We start from the raw sequence: 23,050 nt of genomic DNA on the forward strand, positions 1-23,050 counted from the left end.
CTAGACAAGCTGACAAAAGCAGCAATATACTATAGCAATGCTGACATATCAGGTGCTCTGTTATCACCTTCAATTAAACTACAAAAATAAAATAAAAATCATGTGCATATGGATCATCAGCTGGGCCGTATTAAGAGAGGAGGGGGCCCGTGTTCATTCCCTGTCCGGGGGCCCCGTCCTCTCTCCCCGGCGGCCGGTAGCACACTAACGAAGCAGTAGACTCTGGAGCTCATTCAGACCCGCTCGCTAGATAACATTCGCTCACTCCCAGCGTATGCAAATTTAACGCACGCCCAGCAAGGCAGGCGATCGTACGGCAAGACATTAGCACGCCCACTATGTCTTTGTGTGCGATCACTTGCGCACGTCATCTCCAGGAAGGGCATGACACCGTTGGTACATCGGGTACCATCGGATGTGCTCGCAGCGCTTGAGGTTGACTGTAGCTTGCCGCAAGCACTGCGATCACTTCAGTGTGCAATACAACCAGGTGACGTGTACTATGTCGCTGCCTGTTAATTATGCACGCCTCTGAAACGGCATTGGGCACGCTTGCGTTCGTACCTCCACTCCCCCGTCTCTAGTGGCCTGCCCTTGTGACCACCCACAAACGGCCTTTCCTGTCACTCATTCAACTGGGCTGAATATGCTGGGCGAGCGCTTCCCTATCTCTCGCAGTGGTTCGTGCATGCGCATTGCGATGCATGCGCAGATTGCAAATATCGGCCAACTACGAGCGATCGCATACAAGCGAGCGGATCCGAATCATCTTCCCTGGGCATATGAGCAGGTCACTGGGAAAATGGCGCTGCAGCCATTTTCCTGGCGATATCCATACTGCACATGCCGGGGGTGTTTCAAGAGAGGAGGGGGCCCGTGTGCAGTCTCCGCCACAGGCACCCTCCCCTCAGTCCGGCAGCCGGCAGCGCACTGGGCGGAGCGCAGCCAGCACCGCACTGATAGACTCTGGGAAATACAGTGTGCCCAGTGTATATAGAGCATGCGCAAAACAACGGGAAAATGGCCAATTTCCAGGCGTTTTTACAGCGCTGACACCGGCGCCGACGTGGGACTCCGGAGAGGTAAGTATAATATGGGTGCAAGGTGTGCGGTGCGGGCCCCCTGTTTGCACCGCACACCCTGTACCCATTATAACTACGCCCCTGGCGCATGCGCAAAACGCTAGAGAAATGGCCGCCGCGGCCATTTTTCCAGGAATTTTATTTAGCGCTGCTGCAGCCGATGCGGGACTACGGAGAGGTAAGTATAAACAATATGGGTGCAGTGTGGGCCCTCCCTAGACCCAGGGGCCTGTGTGCACCGCACACCCTGCACCCATTATAGATACGCCCCTGATCATCGTATACAGTCCAAGGAGCTCTTATTCTTCATTTCCAAAGCGGTTTGTCAATTTATGCAATGAAAGGAAGAACAAGAAAAATATACATTTCTTCTTCAGGGTCCATAGGGCTCCACAGGGAGACCTTGGGGGTGTAGGACCAGGCACCGAACAGATAAAGCTTTGCTCCCAGGATGCAACGGTCCTTCCCCCTATACCCCACCCCCGAGCCACTTCAGTTTCGTCAGTGCCCGGCCTGAGTCGGGTCACCGTTATAACAGTGGGCTGCTTCAGCAGCCCAAAAGCGTTTATTTTTACGATTTGCCTTATTTTACATTTATGCTTCTGAGCGGGCAGCAGCAGCAGACTGTCCACGGGACGTCTGTGCTGCCGTTCCATCACCCCTCCGGGCACCACAACGCCAGCTGCGCCTGGTGCTCTTGGCGGGCATCCCGGGGACCATGCTAGCCGGCCCTGCGGACAGACTCAGACTGCAGCCCGGTTTCTATGGGGACAGGTAAGGTGGGTCACCGCTTGCGGTGGCCCGCAGATGGGCAGTCTTACCTCTCAGAGGATAGACCGGAGGTGCTGAGGGTGAACACTGGCTCCGACCACGTGATCCACTAGCTCACCAAGAACCTCTGCAGTCTGGCTGGACCAATATGCAATATGTGCCACCTACATATCCTTGTGTATCAATGCCTATGTCCCTATAGATTGTAAGCTTGTGAGCAGGGCCCTCCTACCTCTGTGTCTGTTGGTTATTACCCAGTTGTGTTCTATTACTGTGTGATTTCTAATTGTAAAGCGCAACAGAATGTGCTGCGCTGTATAAGAAACTGTTATTAATAATAATAATAATAATAATATTAATGAGTGTACATTACATCTGCTACAGGCTGTATACAAGCTTCCTGAGGGTCAGGTACAGATCCTGGACTAACAACGTTCTGCAGACATATACAGTAAGTAACTGAAGGAAGAGACTTCCGAACTCAAACAAAACGCGTCTTTATTGAGATGAGCTGCTGGCAATCGTCCGATGCTTAGTGTATAACCTCCTCCCTCACTACCAACATATAACAGGACATCTTAGAACAATCATTTCAACAGGGAATCAAAGAAAAACAAACATAAATCATCTTTACATCTCTTCTCAGCATGGGCTGCTGACTTGTTGCCCATTGGTAGTAAAGCTCGTTCTGCCGGGAGAAAGCCAATCACAGACTCTGGTCAACGGAAGCGGTTACGTCTTTGGCAGCTGCTACAACAAAACACAATAAATGATATAAATACTCACACATGCATATATATGATTACACACACACACACACAATTTCCTTTTAATAGCCAAGCTTGATAATGGGCAGAAGTGTGCCCAGAACGTTGCCACTTTTTCTGGCTGCTATGCTGTAATCCTGGAGTGCCGTGCATCTCTTCACTTTATACTATTATATTATGGCCGGCACCCGAACAAACCAATTGCCAGATGGCTTATTCTCAGTATTCGGCGGTCTTATATATTGGTATGGGTCTCTCTGTTCAGATAACGTGATTGCACACTTCACAAGGTCAGCGAGTGCCCCCCTCGTGGGCATGAAAGTGTGAGATAATGTCTGGGGGCAGTAACAGTACAGGGGGGATGCCACAAGAGGGGGTCAACTGCTATAGGGGGATCTACAAGATGTATGGGACAATTCTAAGAGGGCGGGCAGATAATACCACCAATGTCTTCTAGACAAGCCCACAGGGTGGGGTCTTTGAAAAAAACAAACATATTACTAAATAAATAGATATTAATTCATAAGAAAAGAAAAACAATTTCTGAGACTTTTTTTTGGCAAAATATTTTCCAGTTAAGTAGTTAAAACACCAAAGATCTATGGGCCTGATTCAGAGCCGGACGCTATTTGCGCTCGCTCGTTCAGAAAAAAGGATGGCTATTCAAATGAACCATTCGCTCTTTGCGGTCTGTTCACCCCTCTAGGTCTGAACGAGCGAACAAAACTTGCGGTCGTTTTTGGGAAAACTACGCCCCCTGTCCGCTCGCATCCTACATCATGTCTGCTATTTATTAGATTAATCGAGTACATCGACCAGGGTATGAACTGCTCGCTATTCTTGTGGTTGGTTTTTCCTACCACAATCTTGCGAGCAGTTCTGACTATAAAATAACCCAGTGACGTGGTCAATGACGCTGCTGTATTAATTATGCACACCCATAAAACGCCCGTTTTGACCTTTAAGCACGCCTGCGTTCTGATCTCCACTCCCCGTTTTCAAGCACCTTCCCCTGTTACCACCCACATACGCCTCCTCCTGTCACTCAAAATAGCAGGCATTCGCTATTTAGCGAACAAACGATTTTCGGCCGCACTGACTGGTTCGCGCATGCGTATTACGATCCGTATGCATGCGCAGTTGTGCAAACATCGCTCGGAAACGAACGAGCGGCCGCTTACGAGCGGCTCTGAATCAGGCCCTATGTCCCAAACAAGCCGGCGAGATATACAAACGTGAGAATAGGGATGGATGATTTAGTGAAATGACATACAGGGAAAGTAATCAAACATGCGTTATTTGTCACTGTTACCTATATAGTTGGTATGAAGACCCTTTGATTATACGGCAAGTCCACTCGGTAAGTACGTGACACAATGTAAAATATAATGTATCTGTATCTGTTCATGTATTCAGAGTACTTGGTGGAACGTGTAGCAGGACATTGGTGTGTAATTAGGTGAATGGCTGCACATTGGAGTTGTTCAAGTCGGAGGAGGATCAAACTTCTGATTAATATACTAGTAACAGCCGTCTTTGAGCTGTATTCATTTTGAGCCGAGCCGCGATACTTTTTCGTGACCTGGACTTTTCGCCTGTTTTGTAGGCAGAAAAGTATCGCGTGCATGCCCGCTTTACCCCGTATTCAATTTGAAAGTAGGCGAAAACGGGACTCGGCGAAACTTGAACAGGCGGAAAGTACTGTCAGATTTGGGGAAATCAGCCTGACACCCCACCAAAAGATGCTCTGACATGGGGGTTCCCTATGGTACCCCCGATTTGGCTTACTGAAGGTATTTGGTGTTTTTAAATGGGCTCAATAGCTGCTAAATAGCGTTTTTCTATACGTGGTGCAGAATAGTATTCAGGAGTATTTTTTCCAGAAAATAACTTATCCCAGCAAATTTGGGGTACTTGAAAATGGGGGTCAGTATATTTAAAAGTTGCTAAAGTGAAGTTGAAAAAATTGCGAAAAATCCACATGCAATGAAAAAAACACTTTGGGCATTCTTGGGGACCCCCCAGAGTCAAGTTCGCTAGTTTTTAACTTTGTACCCCAACTTTTTTTTTCCGCCCCCTTTTTCAAAGTCATTTTTTGGGGTGTCCTAAGTTTTTTTGTTTTTTTTTTGGACACAGTTTACTTTTGGGGGGACTGTCTGAAGGCTGCAGGGGGGTTCCCGCAACGTTGCACCCCAAAACCCCAACTCTGCACTTTTTTCGCCTGCTATTCATAGGCGAAACTTTTCCGCCTGTTACATTGCACTGACTTTCCGCCTAGGCGGATGTTCTTTCAAATTGAATACGGGGTAAAAACAAAACAGACATCAAAAGGTGAAAATGACATCATCGGCGAAAAAGTATTGCGGATCCGGACTTTTCGCCTCAAATTGAATACGGGCCTTTGTCTCCTGTATAATAAGCACTGACCTGTGCTGTATGATTATCCTGACTCGCAGTTGTACCTATTTGTGTGCTATACACATATACTTAGTAGCACAATAGGATAGCACATTTCTGCACTGTATTATAAGTACTTTATGTCACGTTTAGTCTTTTGCTTGGCTTACTACTAGTGTTCTTACTGCGCTCACATTCAGCGCTCTCGGTTTCCGCGTCCGGCTGAACATTCGCCATGGGCTTGAGAGGTTGCTGAGCGACACGAGGTGCGGGCGGTGGGAAATGAGGCTGCTCAGGCACACTGCGACTACTGCCAGCCTGAGGGCGAGGAATCGGAAATGGCGCACCTTGTATGTACATATCATTCCAGGGAGACGGATGGAAGGAAAGTCCGCCTGCTGAGAAAGAGAGAGAGAGAGAGAGAGAGAGAGAGAGAGAGAGAGAGGGGCAGTTATGGGGGACCAGCGTCTGGCTGCACGGCAGCATCACACAGGAAATCCGAGCGCAGGAATTGCGTATTACCAACTTCCTTTCTCAAATGAGTTTTTTAATTGAACTGATTAAAAGGAATTTTGTGCGTCGGTCAATATTTAACTGTACAGTAGGCAGAATATAGCATTAGAATATAGCATAAGAATATAGCATTAGAATATAGCATAAGAATATAGCATAAGAATATAGCATTAGAATATAGCACAAGAATATAGCATAAGAATATAGCATAAGAATATAACATAAGAATATAACATAAGAATATAGCATTAGAATATAGCATAAGAATATAACATAAGAATATAGCATTAGAATATAGTATAAGAATATAGCATTAGAATATAGTATAAGAATATAGCATTAGAATATAGCATAAGAATATAACATAAGAATATAACATAAGAATATAGCATTAGAATATAGTATAAGAATATAGCATTAGAATATAGTATAAGAATATAGCATTAGAAAACAGCATAAGAATATAGAATTAGAAAACAGCAAACGCTCCTATAATAATGAAAGATCATTGCTTTGTTTCCTCCCTATTCTTACCATGTGCGGTTCTCTAATTATCCTCCATTGTATTTTTGTCACAACCATCAATATGAAATTTGTACTTTGGCAGCGTAACACAGCAGATTCACAAAAAGGTTTTCGCTCTGATCCATTCCCAAAGATATTGTGAACAAATTTAGAATTATCTCCATTTCAAATATTAATATTCATGTCGCTAAATACAACGTGGCCGTAATCAAAGCCTGTAGACTTAAGACGGCCATACTCGGTGCGGTTTTATGTTGGTAAGATGTGTTGCACGATTGCCCTTGAAATTCTCCATACGATGTGGTGAAATGGTGTATGATTGATTGTTACGATCATACGATACGATGCATACACGTGTATCACATTGTACACCATAGATCGGAATCTTACGGTTTTGCAGTAAGAGCTACGATCCAGCTATACGACTGCGCGCACGCGCATCGGCATCGTAAACACACAGAAGCCACACACGATGTGCACGATTGATCGAAATCGTACACATCATGAAAAAAACCACCGTGTATGGGCTGCATTAGACACGTGCAGTAGAAAAAAAAAAAAATCGCTGAACTGCGTCCGACGTCAACATGGTTTCTAAATGTGGTGGCTCTACTGTCATTAAGGGGCGCATTTTACACTCTATTGATTTATTTTTACTGTGCAATTTTATTGTGTATGTTTCTGAAAATTAAGATATAGGTTATCCTGCTATCAGGCTGTATTACAATGCATTCGATTTCACTTCATAGCGCTGTTACTTTGTTTCTCTCGCATGGCATGGCGAGGAGACATCATGGATGCTGCCTGCTTTCACCAAGTTGGGCAGAGCAGTCAATGCTCCATATGTAGGGTGGCCTGTGTAACAGGTTAACTGTGTCATTCCTAACCTGGGTGCGCCGTACTGTAGCTCCTCCAAGAGGCATTTCACCTACTTGATAGATTATAATAAGTAAAAAAAAAAAAAAAAAAACCAAATGTAATAATTAAGAAAAAGAAAAAGGCCCATAGTATTGTGCATACATCCTATGAGGAGTAGCAGGAGAAAAAAAAATATGTGTGTTAGTGTATGTGAACCAACTGATGTTCAGATAAGTGCGTCCAATGTCCATCCAGTCAGTTATGGCACAGCAAAGGTTAATATATATATATTAACCCTGAGGAAGTCCATGAGATAAGACATTACTCTATCTGGACGAAACGCGTCGGGTGTATCTGCTGATCTAATCTTCTTCAGATAAGCTATTATTTTCTCTAAATTATTGTACGAGCAACCTTATATTCTTATGTGCTAATATTATTTGCAAAAACCATCTGCACTATGTTTGTTTTTTCTTGTATGTATTTTTTGGAGTTCTATTATATCTATGAAAAATATTCGTTATGTGGATGACTTCGTGTGGACCTAAAATACTTTGAGAAAAGCCCAATTCATTTATTCATATTGTACGGGTTAAGTTGCATTTATTCACTCTGGTGGCATTTGCACTTGTTTACGCCTTTGTCATTTATTGTAATATATATATATATATATATACATACACACACACACATAGCAGACAGGTTATTAGCAATTAGAGATTACTCTCAATATGTGTCCCATAGACTGTCATTCAACAAAGCAGTCAGGTGAATAGCGAGTTACTGTTGAAATGGCCAGTAAGAACATATTCTTTGTATAAATGGCTGATGATCATCAGCACATGAATTCGTTTAAAGACTATGGAGTCTACTTCCATTCCTCTGATCTGCTGCTAAAACGTGGTGACAATCTTCTGCTGTCAGGACGCTACTTGTTATTGTCCCAGCACCTCCCAAGTTGGTGCTATTTGGATAGCATGGCCAAGGCAGCGTTGTCCGTATTGTACTGACCGCGCTGCTCACAGTCAGGCTGTTCCACTTGTGGCTCCAGCGATGTCGGGTGTGCCGCCGATCACGCTGTTTGTAGCCGGGCTGCCTGCTGCTAACCTTGACGTTACTTGCTCCAGTGCTCTCGGATGAAAGGACACTAGTGCTGCGCGCTGATTCCTCCGCTTGTCGCCGTCCACCGGCGTGCGTCTCACAATACGTATCACTGGTGACGCGTTTCTCCACCCCTTCCGGCAGTTTCGTCAGAGGATGTTATATACATATCATCTAAATACACAGCATCTATGCAGCGCACTTATTTTCCAAATTTGTAATCCACTTACTACCGGTGTCTGGCCTCCTATCCATTGGTGGGATTTAGCACAGAATCGGTGTCCCCCACTGCACAAGATAAATATGTGTATATGCAGCAATTGGGACAATTACAGACATAATTAGAAACATTAAGACTCATCGCAGAGGTAGCGGAGGAGCGTCGCTGAAGGCGTTTTATTGTTCGGGACAATCAGCCATTGTTTGTGCAGATGACAGCACAGTCTGAGGCAATTACAGAGAATAATCCAGTCTGGCTTCATTATCCACTGTCACGTCTTAAGCAATGTCTGGTGTTTGCTGCAATCTGCGTGTTGTGATCTGTTCTGAGATCAGAGGCTGTCTGATCTTCTCGCACTCACAAGAGATTCCTCCCCATGCTGCAGTTTCTTCCCATAGTCCAAAAATAAATGCTGGTAAGATAACAGGCTTATCACACAAAATTAGATTAAAGTAGTTAATCTTAGAGGAAGCGCTCTGCAGTATCTAAATATATGTCAGTCCCACTAAACGTGTACAATAAGGGGAAATGGGGAACGTTGCCAAATAGGTATTAAGTATTGTTCCGTCTCTAAATATATCCACCAAGGAAAAAATAGTTCAGGTAAGCAATAACTTTAGGCTGGATCTTGTGGTTAATAATCTAATGTTGTATCAAAGGACCAAGAATAAACACTGGGTCTCATTCAGACCCGCTCGCGAGCGCAGGGCGCTCGCAAGCGGGTCGATGTTACCCCAATGCGCATGCGCACGACGGAGGGAGCTCAGTCGTGCGCATGCGCGAGACCCGGACAGCGACAGCCAAGCGGTCGCTCCGGGTCTCGACCCAAAGGGGGCGTGCTGTCGATGGTGACTGACAGCACGCGCCCTTTGGTGGGCGTGGCGGCCAGACGGAGGCGTTCCCATGGGAACGCCTACCGTCTGGGTCCGGCCCCACTGACATCACTAGTGATGTCAGTGGGAGTGATTTTGGCTCTGATAGAGCCAAAATCACTCCTGGGCTTGCGGCAGCGAGACCCTACCGCAGCGTCTCGTCGCAAGCCCGATGGTCGTGATGGTCTTGACCATCGCGACCATCATGGACGCTCGCTATAGCTGTGGGTGGTCACCCACAGCTATGCGAGCGTCCAAGAGGCCGCTCCATTTTCAGGTAGGAGGGCCCTGATTCAGAGCGAGCGCTCTGGTCAGAGCGTCCGGCTCTGAATCAGGCCCACTGTTTGTATCAGTAAATAGTTCAGGTGGGCAACAACTTGAGGCTGAGTCTTGATCATTGTTGATGTTAGGCCACAAATACTTCAGTAAAGTTAATGGATAATCACCAAAGGTAAAGTATATTAGTCCCAACAGAATGGGGGGATAAATCCTATATAAACACGTATCAGCTCGGCAAAAACTTTTGGCAGAGTGTTGTTTAATTATACTGCAACCTTTCCTTCATGAGGGATGGAATAATTAACTCGTCTCAGCTCCCCGTGACCTCAGAAACAGGGAACGCAGTGTCAGGAGAACTTGTGGGCACGATTTGGCAGTGATATAGGTAAGTGGAAAAACACACTTACTCTAGACGTGTAAACTGCTGGTCCAGTTCCTCCTTACGTCCTCTCTGCTATGCAGGTCTGGGCACAGGGCACAATGTCAGGATTCCTCCAAAAAGACTCTGATACTTATTGTACCAATATGTTTATTCAACAATAGACTGTTGTGGTATGTTAGAACCAATAAAAAAAATTATATAAAGGAAAATAAATACAAAAAATAAACAAATATCGGGGATCAAGTCTGTACAGATAAATGTATAGTCCCAACACGTTTCATCCCTATAGGGGACTTTATCAAGGGCAAATGGTGGTGACTAGCTTCTGAAAAAACTTTAAATAGCCCCCGTTCACGCGCCAAAAAAGCCGCACTTCCGGGTTGCCGTCTGTAGCGCATGCGCGAACGTTTGTTATTGTGCACTGTTATAGTAACGGAGCCTTCTGTAGGAGATACAGGGCCTGATTCAGAGCCGGACGCTATTTGCGCTCGCTCGTCCAGAAAAAGGGGCTGGCTATTAAATTGACCGTTCGCTCTTTTCGTTCTGTTGACGCCTCTATGTCTGAACGAGCGAACAAAACATGCGGACGTTTTTTTGTAAAAAACGCCCCGTCCGCTCGCATCATACGTCATCTCCGCTATTTATTTGATTAATTGAGTACATCGAAAGGCAAATGAACTGCTCGCTATTCTTGTGGTTGCATTTTCCTACCGAAATCATGCGAGCAGTTCTGGCTAAAAGACACCCAACTGACGTGGTCGATGACGCTGCTTTGTTAATTATGCACACCCTTAAAACACCCGTTTTGACCTTTTGGCACACCTGCGTTCGGATCACCACTCCCCCGTTTTCAAGCACCTTCCCCGGTTACCACCCACAAACGCCTCATCCTGTCACTCAAATTAGCAGGCATTCGCTATTTTGCGAGCACACGACTTTCGACCGCACTGACTGGTTCGCGCATGCGTACTAAAACCCATACGCATGCGCAGATGTGCGAACATCGCTCGGAGCGAACGAGCGGCCGCTTACGAGCGGCTCTGAATCAGGCCCACAGTGCGGCTAGGTGTTGTGGCTGGGTGTCATGGAGACCAAGCTCTCCGTCGGAAGGTCATTACTGGGACAGGGATCTCCGTTTGTTTTTAATCTAAAACGCCCATCATGTGTATTAACTGATGGCTGGTACACACTGGAAAGTGTCTTTATTAATGGTGGCGGCCATTTTTGATGCTCTATTTCCAATGCGGGTTAGATGTAATTATGCTCCTGTTTCTAAATAGATCCTATGGTCTGGAAGCAGCCATTTTGGGTGGGATCAATTTGGCTACTTATACTGCAGCCATATACACGTTAACAGGGGCTCAAGCCTAAATAAAATAATATATTATTACGCTAATTGCAGAAATAAGGTAACTATTTCCCATTTCTACCTATCATTATTGAATTGACTAAGGTTACATGGAGGATTAAAATTCCTGTGTGATGGTAAATTGATGCAGTAAATACACTTTCAGCAGCATGGAAAATTAATAAAATTGAGAAGGATCAAAGAACAAAATCAAAATTAAGGATATATAAAAAATTAAAATAGAATATGAATAATGATCAACTGACCATAGATATTGATCAGAAGAATAAGAAATGAGTACAGAAGATAAATAAATTAGTGAAAATAATGATGTGTACTAGGAAAGAGGAGTTTTAATGGAAATGAAAAAAAAAGATAAAGAAATTAATGATGTGTCCAAGGAGATTGGAGCTTTAAGGGTCAATATTTAGACCTTCTGGTTGTAATGTCTGTAGATCATAGATCCATCTGCTTTCCACCCTATTTTATCTGATTTACTACCACCTCTCCAGTCGTACTTGATCTTTTCTATAGCTGTAAATTTTAAACCTATCGGGTTGCAGTTATGTATAGTTTTAAAATGTTCAGAGACGCTATGTTTCTCAAAACCTATTGTGAGGTTTCTAATATGTTCGTAGATCGAACTTTCAAGGCTCTGGTTGTGCGTCCTACATATTGTAGCCCACACGGGCATTCCAACAAATAGATAATATCAGTACTATCCCGGGTTATAGTATTTCTAATTTTGTATTCTTTGCTTGTTTGATTGGATATAATGACAGTTGTTGGTTTTGTACTTTTATACCCCAATTTCTTACAATTGCCACTCCTACCACAATGGAAGAACCCCTCCCTTGTTTTGGTTCCCTCTAGTGTCATTTGTGAGGTTTTATTGTGTTGTTTAAGATGATTGTGCAACAATTTTTTTCTGATATCAGGTGCCTTGCGAAAAACTATATCTGGCTGGTCTTGTAGTACGGTATTAAGGTCATCATCCATCCTGAGGATGTGCCAGTGTTTTTTAAAAATATTGTTGACCTTCCTAGAGGCCCCTGTATATTCAGTCACAAAGAAAGTCTTCTCTTTTGCTGTTACAGATTTTTTTGAAGAATGGTTCAAAAGTGATTCTCTAGATGTAGCTTCTAGAGATTTAAATCTTCCTCTTCTTCTCCCATGTGATAATGTTTCTCCTCAAATTTACGTTTGAGATGTGTACCTTGTTTTATGTAATCTGAAAGGTTGGTGCAGTTACGCCTGAGCCTGGTGAACTGTCCTTTGGGAATGCTTTTAATCCAGCTAGGGTGGTGGTTACTTTGTGCCAGGATAGAACTGCTGACATCAACCTTTTTGAGGAATGTTCTGGTATGTATCTGGGATTTCTTAATAAAGATCTCCAGATCTAAAAACTCAACCTTTGTTTTACTGTATGTGGAGCTAAATTTGAGGTTCCTATCGTTGTCTTCAATATAGGCTAGGAAGTGTAGGAGGGAAGCTTCATCCCCTCTCCAGATACATAGCACGTCATCTATGTATCTTTTCCAGAGGACCAAATTCGCCCCAAGTTCCGCATTGGACCAGATGTAATTGTCCTCTCAATAACTCATAAAGAGATTGGCGTAGCTAGGGGCGAACTTGGTCCCCATTGCTGTTCCCCTCTGTTGTAAGTAGAAATTCTCATCATACCACATGTAATTATGCATGAGAATATATTCTATACCTTGAAGAATGAAATCAATTTGTTCCATCTCAAGTACTCCCTCCTTGTTCAGAAAAATGCCCTACACTCTCGAGGCCTTGTTGATGGTTAATCACTGTATGAAGTGAGGCGACGTCACTAGTAATGAGCCATAAATCTTCACCCCACTCCACACCGCGAAGAGCTTGAAGTACTTGGGTGGTATCCCTCAGATAGGACTTCTGCTTTTGGACATAACTTTGCAGAAAATGGTCCATATATTGAGAAAGTGGTGAGGAGATGGAATTAATTCCAGATGTAATTGGCCTGTCTGGTGGATGGGTGGTGTTCTTATGAATTTTTGGAAGATAATAAAAGATGGGAATTACTGGGATTGGGTGTATTGAGAAAATTGTATTCATGTTTGTTTAAGATCCCTATTGTTTTTCCTTCATTTAGTAAGGATTGTGTTCTTTCTGGAAAGTGTTGGTAGGATCACTTTTCAATTTCTGGTATCTCTTTTGTTAAGGATGACTAAACCCCCCCTTTGTTGGCGGGTTTTACAACTATATCCTTAGTCTTCTCAAGCTCTCTCAGGGCCTCCCATTCTCCCTTTGTTAGGTTGGGGTGTCTATAACTAGATTTTGGATCCAATTGTCTTAAATCATTAAGAACGGCTTTTTCAAAGGTCTGAATAAAACAGCCTTTCATATGGCTGGGATTAAATGTAGATTTTGGTCGCAGTTCAGTATGTTTAAATCTCTCATTTTCTGTGTTCTTTTGCATACTTGTATTTTTGTCCATAAAGTATTTTTTCAAATGGAGTTTTCTTGTAAAGTTTTTAATGTCTAGGTATGTATTAAACTTGTTCAGACCATTGGAAGGGGCAAACTTAAGGCCTTTGCTCAGTAAAGTGGTCTGAGATTCAGTTAAATTGATATCGCTTAAATTGAAGATACCTAATGGTTGTTTTCCAACTGGGAGTGTGTGTTTTCTAGCCTACTTTTTTTGCCCTCCCCTACATCCTCGTCTGATATGTCTAATTTCCTTTTTGTTGTAGTCTCTTTTGTTTGGATTGTCCTGTTGTTCCCTAGCTCTAGAAAACAGTCTCCCCATTTTTGAGCTTCTGTTGGTATTGGTCTATTTATGATGTTATCAGTGACCGTATCTCTGGACACTCTAGTATTTCCTATATCAGGCTCTTGTTCAACTGTCTTAATTGGGTTTTTAAATGAATCTTGCCAACCTCTCTCAAATGACTGTCTGGCTATGGCTGTTAGATGATCCTGGTTATCCTCTGGATCATCCAGTGAGTAAACAGAAAAACTATTGTCTGTTAATGAAAGTGAATTATCTGTCAGCTGACTGTAAGTGGATAGGTCAAGGAGATTGATATTGTCTCCGAGATCATGTATTTCTGAAGATGTGTGTAATCTCTTCATATATTCCTGATAGGTAAGATTTAACTTCCTATATATAGGGGTTAGTGGCCCCAGATTTCCACTTAGTGGCAGTTACCTTCTTAGGTGTGGTAATGGTCTTGATTTTGAGGGTCTGTGGAACCTTATTCTTAGTGGTCTTCACTATCTTTAGTGTTTTTGTTTATACTTTTCTTTTTTAGCCCAAATTTGTCTCTTAAGATCTTGGACCTTTTAGTATTAATGATGTGACATTCTTCCCTATCTAAACGTGATTTGATCAGATTTTCAAGATTTGTATATTCTATATCTTTCTTATAAGGTTCTAATTCATGATCCAAGCTCGTAATCTCTTCACCCAAAGCCACCAATTCTGATGGTCTTTCTTTAATGATCAACTCTATTAATCTAGCAGAGCAATCTGATAGAATATTCTCCCATTGTTGCATAAAGGGTATGTTATGAGAGTTGTGTGTCGGAATTTTATGAATTCTTAGACCCTTTGGTATTACATTTTCTTGAAGGTACCACTTCAAAATGTGAATGTCCCACCATACTCTAGTCTCTTTACCAAGAGTTTTTTCTAGTTCAGTGAAAGTTTTACAAAAATCCTGACTGTTGGGTTTCAAAGGTATCCCTATGTCCAAATTGCTAAAAAGTCCCTGCGCCCTATCTAATCTAGATGATCTTGAATCTAATAAACCCATTAATTATAGATCCTACTGGTGCTGCTGACCTAAGGACAATTCGAATATACAATAAAGAGAAAGATATATGCGATCAGCGCTCGCAAAGTAGGTGAAAAAGATGGAAATGAAACAGGCTTGCTTATGTGAAATATGCAAGTTACTTCTAAGCTCTAATAGGGCAGAGAATAAAAGTTACCTTGTTAAACAGAGCTGCAAAATCTATTCATGCTATACAATTAAAGGACAATAATACATGGCGGTGGGTATCAGCTGATCCTCGTCACCTTGTTATAGCTGCAGTTGGCAAATATAATGCTGCAAACAGTCCCTATTGTGAAAACAGTATGACTTCCAGGGTCCGGGTAAAAGAAAAAGTTGAAACACGTTGGAGGTACAATTTGGTAACAACAGACAACATCCGCTGTGAATGTGGTAGGAGGAATTATCACACCTAAGGAGGGGACACTTCAGTAGGATTTATATGTTATTTTCATTTTTAAAGAATGTGAGTGAAATTTTCAAATGTAAAATTTTAGATGGATAATGCACCAGCTGGTTTGTCCATTCTCATTTTTCCTCATGTCCTGACCCGATGAGAATAACTGATATGATAGCTGAATGGAGAGGAACAACTGGAAATTGAAGAGGTCCAAAGAGGAAAGATGCCATAATCCGGAAGCCATTAAAAATATTTAATACTAAAGGTGCCCACACACGTAGCGATCTGCACACGATCAGCCCATGTGTACGATTTCCCTTGAAACTCTCCCCGGCAGCTCTGCACAAGATTTGGTGTCCAATCTTCAAACGTTCTCTCCTGCAGTCAGACTGTCACAGTGCATCATGTCCTAGATTGTCAGATCTGCCCTACTGCATGGCAGATCTGACGATGCGACGTGCAACCAGCGGGGACGCGCATCGCGTCGTGAGTGGGGACTCACGATGTACTCACGATTTGCCCATATTTTACATGATCTGTCGTTCCAATCTATCGGAATCGGCCAGATCGGGTAAAAGATCGCTACGTGTTTGGGCACCTTTACTTCAAGAGCTACTGAATACCATCCTACCTGAATTATAGTAAGCTATAACTTTAGCTGTTAAAGTAGCCTCTGCAGCTGTGGTCTCTGTAGTATCTGTCTCTGATAGAGTGGCCTCTGCAGCTGTGGTCTCTGTAGTATCTGTCTCTGATAGAGTGGCCTCTGTAGCTGTGGTCTCTGTAGTATCTGTCTCTGATAGATTGGCCTCTGCAGCTGTGGTCTCTGTAGTATCTGTCTCTGATAGAGTGGCCTCTGCAGCTGTGGTCTCTGTAGTATCTGTCTCTGATAGAGTGGCCTCTGCAGCTGTGGTCTCTGTAGTATCTGTCTCTGATAGATTGGCCTCTGCAGCTGTGGTCTCTGTAGTATCTGTCTCTGATAGAGTGGCCTCTGCAGCTGTGGTCTCTGTAGTATCTGTCTCTGATAGAGTGGCCTCTGCAGCTGTGGTCTCTGTAGTATCTGTCTCTGATAGAGTGGCCTCTGCAGCTGTGGTCTCTGTAGTATCTGTCTCTGATAGAGTGGCCTCTGTAGCTGTGGTCTCTGTAGTATCTGTCTCTGTTCGAGTCGTCTCTGTAGCTGTGGTCTCTTTAGACCTGTTTCTGTTAGACTCGTTTCTGTAGCTGTGATCTCAATAGTGGATGTCTCTGTTAGCGTGGTCTCTGTAGTATCTGTCTATAGTAGAGTAGTAGCTGTGGCCTCTGTAGTTAGTACCTGTCTCTGTTAGAGTGGTCTCTGTAGCTGTGGTCTCTGTTGCTGATGTCTCTCTAGTGACGGTCTCTTATGTTGCACTTGCTCAGACTGAACGGTTACCAATTATTCTACTGCTGATCTGCTGTCTCTAAGTATCTCTATTTACATCCACTCCTTAACCCATTCACTCTCAGGGACCAATTGAGTTAGGTGCGATATGTAGCAGAACACCCCGCAGTGTTGACATGTGCACAAATTTTGCCCATTACGATAGATTGAACATAGGGCTGGCGCTAGGCTGTGCTGCGCCCAGCCACGTCCTGTGTAGCCGCCCCTTCCCTCCTCTTCTCCCTCTCCATGAGCTTAAATATGTCCTATAGCGCTGGGAGGGAGGTGGGTGTTTCCTGCGCCCTCCGTAAACAGTAGCGCTCCGGGCGACGGACCTGGTTACCCGTGCCTGGAGCCGTAACTGGTTGAACATTGTATCGGCAAGAAATGAATCACCCCCTTATTATAACTCATTATTACTCTGATCACTCTTTCAGTACAAGAATATCCCTCAAGTTTGCCAGTCTGGACTCTGGACCTCATCAGAGTCTCTTGCCAGGGCACGCTCGCTGTGATAATCGCACATCTGCGCATGCGTATAATTCGCAGTGCGCGTGCACAAGTCATTATTTGCGATCTGATTTTGCTAGCTCGCAAGCCACTTTCAGGTCGCTGCTTTGAGTGACAGATAGCGCCATTTGTGGGTAGTAACAGGGGAAGGTGCTTGTGAACGGGGGAGTGGTTGTGTGAACGCAGGCGTGTCTGACCGTCAGAACGGCGTTTAATGGGTGTGCGTAATTAGCAAAGTAGCGTCATTGTATAAGTGACATGGTTGTTTTTTAGCCTGAACTGCTCACAGTGCTTGGGGTAGGTTAGGTCAACCCCAAGCGCTGCGAGCAGCTCCGATGGCCCTCGATGTTCACGATTAATCAGACTCTTCCCGGAGAGGATGTGTGCTGCGAGTGACAGGTGGGAGGTTTTATAGTCCAGCGTACGCTAACTGCCATCGCTCACTAAGACATAGAGGGCGTCTTTACAGCGCAAAGAGCGATCGCTTGATTGCATACCCGGCCCCTTTTTGCAAGCGAGTGATCGCATCTTGCGAAAGACTCTGAATGAAGTCCTCTATCATCAGCTGTCCCTTTCCCCAGTCTGCTTTCTCCTCCTCTAACAGTCTCTTCTCACTTGTCTTCCTGCAGTACTAATGCATCTTCCAGTCTCCTCTCCAGCACAGCACCTGCCCTTCTCCTGCACCAGCACCTGCCCTTCTCCTGCACCAGCACCTGCTCATCTCCTGCACCAGCACCTGCCCATCTCCTGCACCAGCACCTGCCCATCTCCTGCACCAGCACCTGCCCATCTCCTGCACCAGCACCTGCTCTTCTCCTGCACCAGCCCTTCTCCTGCACAAGCACCTGCTCATCTCCTGCACCTGCCCATCTCCTGCACCAGCACCTGCTCATCTCCTGCACCAGCACCTGCCCTTCTCCTGAACCAGCACCTGCCCTTCTCCTGAACCAGCCCCTTTCCTGCACCAGCACCTGCTCTTCTCCTGCACCAGCACCTACCCTTCTCCTGCACCAGCACCTGCCCTTCTCCTGCAGCAGCACCTGCCCTTCTCCTGAACCAGCACCTGCCCTTCTCCTGAACCAGCACCTGCCCTTCTCCTGAACCAGCACCTGCCCTTCTCCTGAACCAGCCCCTTTCCTGCACCTGCTCTTCTCCTACACCAGCCCCTTTCCTGCACCAGCACCTGCTCATCTCCTGCACCAGCACCTGCCCATCTCCTGCACCTGCCCATCTCCTGCACCAGCACCTGCCCATCTCCTGCACCAGCACCTGCTCATCTCCTGCACCAGCACCTGCCCTTTTCCTGAACCAGCCCCTTTCCGGCACCAGCACCTGCTCTTCTCCTGCACCAGCACCTGCCCTTCTCCTGCACCAGCACCTGCTCTTCTCCTGCACCAGCACCTGCCCTTCTCCTGCCCCTTTCCTGCACCTGCTCATCTCCTGCACCAGCACCTGCCCCTCTCCTGCCCCAGCACCTGCCCCTCTCCTGCCCCAGCCCCTGCCCATCTCCTGCACCAGCACCTGCCCATCTCCTGCACCAGCACCTGCCCTTCTCCTGAACCAGCCCCTTTCCTGCACCAGCACCTGCCCTTCTCCTGCACCAGCACCTGCCCTTCTCCTGCACCAGCACCTGCCCCTTTCCTGCACCAGCACCTGCCCTTCTCCTGCACCAGCACCTGCCCCTCTCCTGCTCCAGCCCCTCTCCTGCACCAGCCCCTTTCCTGCACCAGTGCCTACTCATCTCCTGCACCAGCACCTGCCCCTCTCCTGCCCCAGCACCTGCCCCTCTCCTGCACCAGCCCCTCTCCTGCACCAGCCCCTGCCCATCTCCTGCACCAGCACCTGCCCCTCTCCTGCACCAGCACCTGCCCCTCTCCTGCACCAGCCCCTCTCCTGCACCAGCCCCTCTCCTGCACCAGCACCTGCCCATCTCCTGCACCAGCACCTGCCCATCTCCTGCACCAGCACCTGCCCCTCTCCTGCACCAGCTCTTCTCCTGCACCAGCACCTGCCCCTCTCCTGCACCAGCACCTGCCCCTCTCCTGCACCAGCACCTGCCCCTCTCCTGCACCAGCACCAGCTCTTTTCCTGCACCAGCACCTGCTCTTCTCCTGCACCAGCACCTGCCCCTCTCCTGCACCAGCACCTGCCCCTCTCCTGCACCAGCTCTTTTCCTGCACCAGCTCTTCACCTGCTCATCTCCTGCACCAGCACCTGTTCATCTCCTCCTGTACCCCCTTTCTGTCTCTCCTTTCTCTATTTCACTTGATATTCTCTCTCTCCCTCTATATAGAAAGCCCGTTCTGTGGAGGCCGGAGGTAGCTTCGCCTCAAGCTTCCTTCTTATTGGCCATAACAGTACGAGTATCAGAAAGCTCGCTCCCACCACTATGGGGAACTGCGTCTGTATAAAGACCATGTGCCCCAGTTGTACTGAATGTATGGCCGCACTCCGCAGCTTCTTAACCCCTCCAGTGCTGCACCAGCACTCACAGCCCACTCACTGAGCACCAATGAGATAGTTACATTAACAATTTTATTTCTATTACAGTTATGTGATGAACAAATGACAGTTTTAAACATGCAGATAATAAGATATATGGGTGCTTTTATCATTTACAGGGGTAGACAGCACTTTGTAGGGCACTGCAGGCATAATGTCTGCACGAGAACTGCAAAAACGCAAGAGAATTTAATTGTCAAATCAACGTATTGCCTTAATGTAATGGACTGCAGGATCTCTTTACTCAACTCACACTATTAGCCGACTACAGATCCATCATTTATTCACATCTGGGCACCTACCTATAATAGAAACTAAACTCTAAACCGTAATCACTCCAGTGCGTTCCAAGACACATCTGACTACAAACGCTACGCCTTCTGCTGACCCCTCTTTATTTAAGGTCTGCTGAACTTGTAAAGAATTTATTGCTGTTATGCTGCGTACACATTAAACCACCCGTCAACCTTGCCGATGGTCGGGGCGATTACCCTTCATCCCGGACCATGCGCGATTGCCGGTACACACTAGACAAGTAAGACCACGATCACTCGTTCCATCCTTCATTAATATGCACTGCACCACATGCGATATCGTGCGATTGGCCGTACTGCACGGCCAATCACGTGACGATACCGACAACACGCAATAGTGCGTACACGCTAAACAATGTGGACGATTGGTCATTCCAATTCGTCTAAAATCGTCAAATCGTCTTGTGTGTAACCAACTTTAAAACTGTCCCATAAACACTTATAATTCTTTCCAGCTGTTTCCCTGAGATAAGTCCTGTGTTACATAAATGTAGTTTACTTTGTGGGAACAATGTAGCTATACCATGAAATAGATACAGAGAAGTTTCCATTTTCCTTTTACACCCTACATCAGTAGATAAATAAATGGTCATTTACATTGTAAATCGCAGATATAGCAGTTAAAAAAAGGTTAAACGTAAAAAGATTCTCCTGAGGTAACACACAGTACCACACCTATAGTCACACGGATCATTTCCACCTTATAGAGAGTTACCTGCACCCGGCTGAAGCAGAATATGACCGGTCGCGCGCCCCTGCAGGAAGGTTCCGGATTTCCCATACGCCAGCATCCCGGTGTTGTTTGCCGGAACAGCGAGGAAGGCCGTGTCCTCAGGGGAGGTTGGGGTCAGGCTGTGCACTGGGAGGCGCTGGTACTGCGAATACTGGGGCATCTGGAAGTGCCCGAGCTGGTTACTTTGGTGATAATACTGTGCTCCAAACCTCATGGGTGCAGACAGGGAATCCAGCATTGGGGATCTGCAAACAGAAGCACAGGACAGCAATGTATCAGGCGCGCAGCTATAGGTAATCCCATCAAGGCCGACCAAGCTACAACTAGCATCGCCACATACTCCTGCATATTGTAAGTGTACAGGTCACCATCGGTCGATGGGGACGGAGTGCAGGTGCTTTCCGGTGTATCCGGCATCAGCGGAACCATGTGACTGCTAGGGTTAAAGTTCATGGACATGGGCAGGCCAGCACGGCGCAGCGGTGGAGGGCTGTTAAATGTCGGAGGGTATTCCTTGGAGGGTGGTAAGCAGACCGTGTTCGGTGATCCCAGACCGGCTGCCGAAGAAATATTACAATTAATTACGTAAACGTCAGACGAACGGATAACAAGATTTTTACCCGATAAATATATTACATACAAAATAGCGGCGGCGGCAGTGCTACAATATATCGGGCGTACAGAGTAACGCGGACATTTATCTGCATACTGACCTGAGCTGCTGCTATTCGTACTGTAATAGGAGCCGTGTTGGGAAAGATAATCCAGGGGCTGAGATCTCTGAAGGAGGGTCCCGGGGATGAAGGGCAGCCTGTGGCGGATAAGCGAGACGGGGGAGAGAGATATTTGTAGTAATGATGATGGTGCGAGAGCTGGAGAATACAAAGGAGCATTTACGCTATCAGTAAATTGGAGCTTTTACCATGGATATAACCTGCATAACGTACGGAGAGGACGCGTTTGGCTTTCCAGCAGGTCGGGAACTACATCTCCCATCATGCTCAGTGTAATGAGCCATCGGGAAACCTATTCCAGTCCATTTATATTTGTTAAACATTAAACAGAGACATTGCTTTATTTTCCTTGCCTCGCCTTGGTAATGGGTGATTTAGGTACAGACGTTACTCCCCGATAGCCCCCCTTCTTACATCTCCCCCTCAATATTTGACTTTGAGGTACTCGACTCCAAAAGAGAATATGTATTATACTGCAGTACACTATGTGGTTATCGCAGCCGGCGTCTTCCGGCCCACTGACCAGCGAGTGCGTTGCCTACAAATGAGAGACAACCTAGTTCTCTCACCCGTTCCTGATGGCTGGTAATGAGCCATACGGGTGATGACCTGTGGTGACTGCAAACGAAACAGTCTCTGGGCGGGAGAGAGCAGAAGCGGAGAGAACGGTGCTCTCAGAACGAGACAACTCCGCCGAGGAAGCAACCGTTTTTTTGACATCTTTGATGGAGGACTTTTCCACTTTGCGCCATTTGGCCCGGCGGTTTTGAAACCAGACCTGAAATTGAACAGAGCGTTACAAGGCAGCGAGGCGACACGGGAACGTTTATAACAGTCAAAAGTAGCGAAGATCAAAAAATCAAGAAATAGTTTGTGCACATTTCAGACGTAAGATACAAGCTTCACAATGTAAACGATCCTACCGAGACAGAATAGAACTAGTTTAAATGTTGCACCTAGGTCATCGCCTTCCACAAGAGCTAGAGACATAGGCCCTGATTCAGAGCCGGAAGCTCTGACCAGAGCGCTCGCTCTGAATCAGGGCCCTCCTACCTCAACTTGGAGCGGCCTCCTGGCCGCTCGCATAGCTGTGGGTGACCACCACAGCATATGCGAGCGTCCATGATGATGGTCGCGATGGTCAAGACCATCGCGACCATCGGGCTTGCGACGAGACCCTGCGGTAGGGTCTCTGTGACCGCAAGCCCTGGAGTGATTTTGGCTCTATCAGAGCCAAAATCACTCCCACTGACATCACTAGTGATGTCAGTGGGGCCGGACCCAGACGGTAGGCGTTCCCATGGGAACGGCTCCGTCTGGCAGCCACACCCCTGGCACGCCCACCAAAGGGGGCGTGCTGTCAATCAACATCGACAGCAAGCCCCCTTTGGTGCGAGACCCATAACGACGGCTGCCCCGTCGTTATTCGGGTCTCACGCATGCGCACGACGGAGCTCCCTCCGTCGTGCGCATGCGCACTAGGGCACCATCGACCCGCTTGCGAGCGCTCAGCGCTCGCGAGCGG

At 46.1% G+C, this 23,050-nt stretch overlaps 1 protein-coding gene across 9 annotated transcripts in view; it reads right to left on the reverse strand.

The window, feature by feature from the left end:
- Nucleotides 1-2,334: 2,334 nt before the first annotated feature.
- LOC148516925 (homeobox protein NOBOX-like) overlaps nucleotides 2,335-23,050 on the reverse strand; it is a 44,852-nt gene continuing 24,136 nt past the window's right edge. For 2 of the 9 annotated variants that reach the window (XM_088479413.1, XM_088479412.1), the window contains exons 4-9: nucleotides 22,095-22,303; nucleotides 21,505-21,602; nucleotides 21,132-21,348; nucleotides 20,774-21,036; nucleotides 5,188-5,415; nucleotides 2,335-2,603 (exon numbers count right to left, since the gene is read on the reverse strand). In XM_088479413.1, the coding sequence (XP_088335539.1) occupies nucleotides 2,560-2,603; nucleotides 5,188-5,415; nucleotides 20,774-21,036; nucleotides 21,132-21,348; nucleotides 21,505-21,602; nucleotides 22,095-22,303 (1,059 nt within the window). In that variant the 3' untranslated portion in view covers nucleotides 2,335-2,559. The remainder of the gene's footprint in view (nucleotides 2,604-5,187; nucleotides 5,416-20,773; nucleotides 21,037-21,131; nucleotides 21,349-21,504; nucleotides 21,603-22,094; nucleotides 22,304-23,050) is intronic. The other 7 variants (XM_088479415.1, XM_088479414.1, XM_088479419.1 and 4 more) reach the window with 7 other exon arrangements.

The sequence above is a fragment of the Taudactylus pleione genome, unplaced genomic scaffold, assembly GCF_031769625.1.
Source record: "Taudactylus pleione unplaced genomic scaffold, aTauple2 ptg000231l, whole genome shotgun sequence".
NCBI lineage: Eukaryota > Metazoa > Chordata > Amphibia > Anura > Myobatrachidae > Taudactylus > Taudactylus pleione.